Source organism: Tupaia chinensis, unplaced genomic scaffold (genome assembly GCF_000334495.1).
Source record: "Tupaia chinensis unplaced genomic scaffold, TupChi_1.0 Scaffold000377_2, whole genome shotgun sequence".
NCBI lineage: Eukaryota > Metazoa > Chordata > Mammalia > Scandentia > Tupaiidae > Tupaia > Tupaia belangeri.
Window position 1 is genome coordinate 1,223,263 of NW_006159876.1, and position 3,968 is coordinate 1,227,230.

The window sequence follows — 3,968 nt, forward strand, 5'->3', positions numbered from 1 at the left end:
GGCATTCCTCTTTCCCCAGCTGGGGCCCAGGACAAGTCCTGTCGCGAAGGGAAAGGGCCTGTGGGGAAAACCGGGAGTCTGGAGGGGCGGGAGTAGGGCAGGGCACACCTGGGCGGGAGAGAGTCTAACCCAGGAGTCCCCCACCTGTTGCACCGTCCTCCGCTCACCTTGGCTCCTCCCCCCTCATACTCCCACCTCCGCAGCCCCAGAAAGTGACAAACTTTTCTTTTTTATTAAAAACAAAATCCACGGACACAGGGTGGTCTCCCCAAACAGGCTCAAGGTGGTCGCCATCTCGTGAGTCAGTAGTCGCCCTTTTAAAGTGCTGTTACATCAAGAGGTTACAACAAAAAAGGGACAAAGCAAATTCCAAAAGGGAGTGCAAAACGGGACTGGAAGGAGGTCCAAGAGACGGAAGAAGCAAAGTAACTTGCAGCGTGAGTAAATGAAAGTGAACCTAATACTGAGCCGAGACTCACAGCACGTCTATACCCATTGCACATAGCCACTTTGTCATAGGAACAAGTTTCTCAAGTGGACGGGAAGGGGAGTGGGGCCAGCGAAGTCGCTCCATCGAATTCGCAAACCAGTCCGAGGCTGCACACCGGGAGGGGAGGAGAGGCCCGGCTCCCCTTTTCCTCTTCGTAGGTCCAGTTAACCCCTTGAGGTCCGGTGCCCTCGAGTTCAACCGAGGGACTAGACGGTATTTACACTTGGAAAACGAGTCGGGGCCCTAGACTGGGACGCCCGGTGGGGACGGGCAAGGCCTGGGTGCCCGGGAGGAGGGCAGGCGGACGGGCGGCTGTATTTACATCGGTCGGGTCCGAATGGCTTGTTCCTCGCTCGGGGCCGCCGGGGCAGCGGGCATTTACAGGAAGGAGCAGCATGACTTGAGGGCGCGGGCGGGGCCCCCCTAGGGCAACAGCGGGGGCTTGAAGGAGCAGTTGCCAGTGCAGTGGCGGGGCGTCAGCATCTTGCAGGAGAAGTGGTGCAAGGCATCGTGGGCTTCTGGGGAGAGAGCAGAGCCGGCCAGGTTGGGCGCCGCCGCCGGCCCGCAGGACGCGCCCCCACCCGCCTCCCCACCTCCCCCAACCGTTTGGGCTTAGGGGTCCTCGACCGCGCCGGTCAGAAGGAGGCAGGAAAGTAGGAGATGGACCCTGACGATTCAGAACCACTGCTCTGATTCAGTCACCCGGCCCATTTTATTGAAGGGGAAACTGAGGCACAGCGCGAGGGAGGTCGACTTACCCAAAGCCAGAGTTGGGACCAGAAAGCAGATTTTCTGATCCCTTGGCTCAGAGAGATCCCTGCCCTACCTTTCTAATGTCCTCATTAAAATCATGCCCACTTTCCGTCCCCTCAGCTTCTGACCCTGGCAGTCCCTGGCCTGCTCCAGCTGCGCTATCCATCCATCCATCCACCCATTCCACGGCACAGCCAGCATCTGGCACCCTCCCTCTCGTCTTGGTTCCCCGGCTTCTGCACCTTTCAATTTCTGCTGGATGGCATAGCGAGCCTTCCGCTCCTGGTCGAGTTCGTTACACAGGGTATCTGGAAGACAGGGAAGGCCCGGTGAGGAAGCCGCAGCACGCTCCATTGGCAGGTCACAGCCGGGCGTCCTCTCCCCAGGGCGCTGCCCCTGGCGGGAACAACTCAGGGGATGGGGAGAAGGCAGAGAGCTCAACTGCAGACAGGCGGAGGGAGGAAATGGCCTGGGATGGCGCTCAAAGGCAGACGGATCTCACCAAAATTAAAGCAAACTTAGGCATTACTTCCCAGGTAATTTTACGCCTCGATTTTTAATTTAGAAACCATGGAAATTGCCGCGATAAGAAGTTCAATCACTCCATGTAATGATGCCTGCAAGCCGTTTGCTGGGCTCGCTTGCCATTCTGAGGCTAATCAGAGTATACAAAGGATATTAAATAAAAAAAATAATTGTTAAATTACCTTCAATTTAAATCCAAATGACTGAGCCAACATTGCGGCTCCTGCCAGACGAGAGGCAGTTACGGCCGTGCGCGCGCTCACCTGACTCCCGTCTTACCTCTGACAATTTGCAGCTGTTGCACCATTTCTTCTCGATAAGCCAATTCCCTCTTCATTTGATCCTGAAAATTATCTGTGCAAATTGATTAAGTGAGGGCTGTTACGTGCAGCTGGGCAGCAGCCTGCACGTCTTCCCCAGCGGTCCCAGTAGCTGGGGAGGAGAGCGCGACGTTGAGGTGGGTTGGGGCGGGATGGAGGTACCTTTGAGACTCTGAAACTCCCGCTCCAGCTTTTTGCGGAGCTCCATTTGCTCCAGGAGTAGCTTCTGTAACTCATCTGTGAAGGAGGGGCGAGCAGGAGGTAAAGGAAGGGGGCCAGTGGAACTCAGGGGACCTAGAAAGCACCCAGGTCTTGCCCTGGCCCACGGCCCTGAGATGTTGCAGGTAGAGGCCCCCAGCATTCTGGCCTTCCCATTTGCATCAAAGAATTTGGGTGGAAAAAAAAATGGGCAGAGGGTAGGATTCTCAGAACCAAAATCCGATGGTGGAACCAACCCTGTGGGACTTCACCCTGTCTCCAGGAACTAACCAGCATGGCGTCTGCTAAGAGGCCAACCCATGGCAACTTGATTTCCCACTTTGAATGCCACAGCAAACCTCTCCTCAAACCTCTCCCTTTGATTCAAACCAGGGAGAATCTGGTCAAAGCCTGGGACACCTTTCCCAGAAAAATGCACACGACAGTTTGTGAACAATTTCAAGAGGCCCCCAGACCCCAAATCCAGGTGAGGAACCTCATATAAAGCACCAATGGTACTGAAGGCACTGGAATGGGGAAAGACCACCTGCTTGTCCCCATGGCCAGCAGGGTGGGGAAGGCTCCCTAGGGCCCTCAGAAACCAGGTCTGAGCTGGAAAGGGGCTGCCCTGACCAGAAGCCCTTTGGCAGAGGGTCCCCTGAGACATAGGAAGGGACGATGGAGGGGCAAAGTGAGGTTAGGGACTCCCTGTGCCACGAGTCATCCTCTCCCTTACACACTGACAGGAACCTGGGGGTCCCTTCCTGCAAACAAGCCTATCCTCATTTCATCTAGGGTGGGCTAGGGTAGTTATGCATTAATTCCCTGGGAACAGAATAGGAAAGGACCTCTCACACATCCCTAAAACAAATGCCTCCCTGCAGCCTTGCCATTAAGAAAAAGTCCTGTTTTCCACTGTGTTTGGGAGGCTAAGGTAGACCTGATCGTCCCCAGACACCGAGTTCTAGAACTGCTATTCATTTCTCTTTCTCACTGGGCTGTTCAAACAGGCCTGGCCCTGGGAACCCAAACTCCCAATAAGTCTCTGGGGGTTTGGTTCACTTCCCCCTCAGCTCCCACCCCCTTTCTGTGCCCAGATAACAATTCCAGGGGGCTATCTCTTCCACTCCATGAAATGAAAACTGGTCCCCCAGAAGTCACGTCTTTCCCACACTCACCCCGTACAATAACACCCCCTCTACCAGGAGGCTGTCCCCCTCAGGCACAGTGTACCCCCTTTCACAGACTTGGCCTCACCTCTGGCCAGGTTCTCAATATCTTTCTCCACCAGCTGAGTTCCTGTGACGTCCAGGGTTAGCACATCTTCACCTGGGTTACAAGGGCAGGGAAGGAGGGGTCTGTCCTTGGGAAGGCCTTGGGACAGGAAGGTTGAGCTTCCCAGGAGCTAAGCAAGCCAGGGACCGGCCCCAATCCTCTGCCTTTAGAGAAGACAGTAAAGGCCTGAACCACCCACCTCTCAAGCTACCAAGTAGGGGGCAGGAGATGGACCCACGGTTGGAGAGGGGGCCCAGAAAGATGGGCTACTTTAGGACAGGAAGTGCCCTTTGACCGGTTTAATGTGAGTGAGGGTGTCCTTTCAGTAGCGCACCCCCTTTACTTGAAAGAGGCCCAAACCCACCAAGGAGGTGGCAATTCCGGAGAGCAGGCCTACACCTTCCCGG

At 55.6% G+C, this 3,968-nt stretch overlaps 1 protein-coding gene across 1 annotated transcript in view; it reads right to left on the bottom strand.

Annotated features, from left to right (window-relative positions):
- Nucleotides 1–263: 263 nt before the first annotated feature.
- The window catches only part of SKOR1 (SKI family transcriptional corepressor 1), an 8,310-nt gene continuing 4,605 nt past the window's right edge, over nucleotides 264–3,968 (bottom strand). Inside the window, exons 5-9 of the mRNA XM_006153504.2 lie at nucleotides 3,544–3,615; nucleotides 2,251–2,325; nucleotides 2,048–2,122; nucleotides 1,486–1,551; nucleotides 264–1,008 (exon numbers count right to left, since the gene is read on the bottom strand). Of these exons, the coding sequence (XP_006153566.1) occupies nucleotides 914–1,008; nucleotides 1,486–1,551; nucleotides 2,048–2,122; nucleotides 2,251–2,325; nucleotides 3,544–3,615 (383 nt within the window). The 3' untranslated portion in view covers nucleotides 264–913. The remainder of the gene's footprint in view (nucleotides 1,009–1,485; nucleotides 1,552–2,047; nucleotides 2,123–2,250; nucleotides 2,326–3,543; nucleotides 3,616–3,968) is intronic.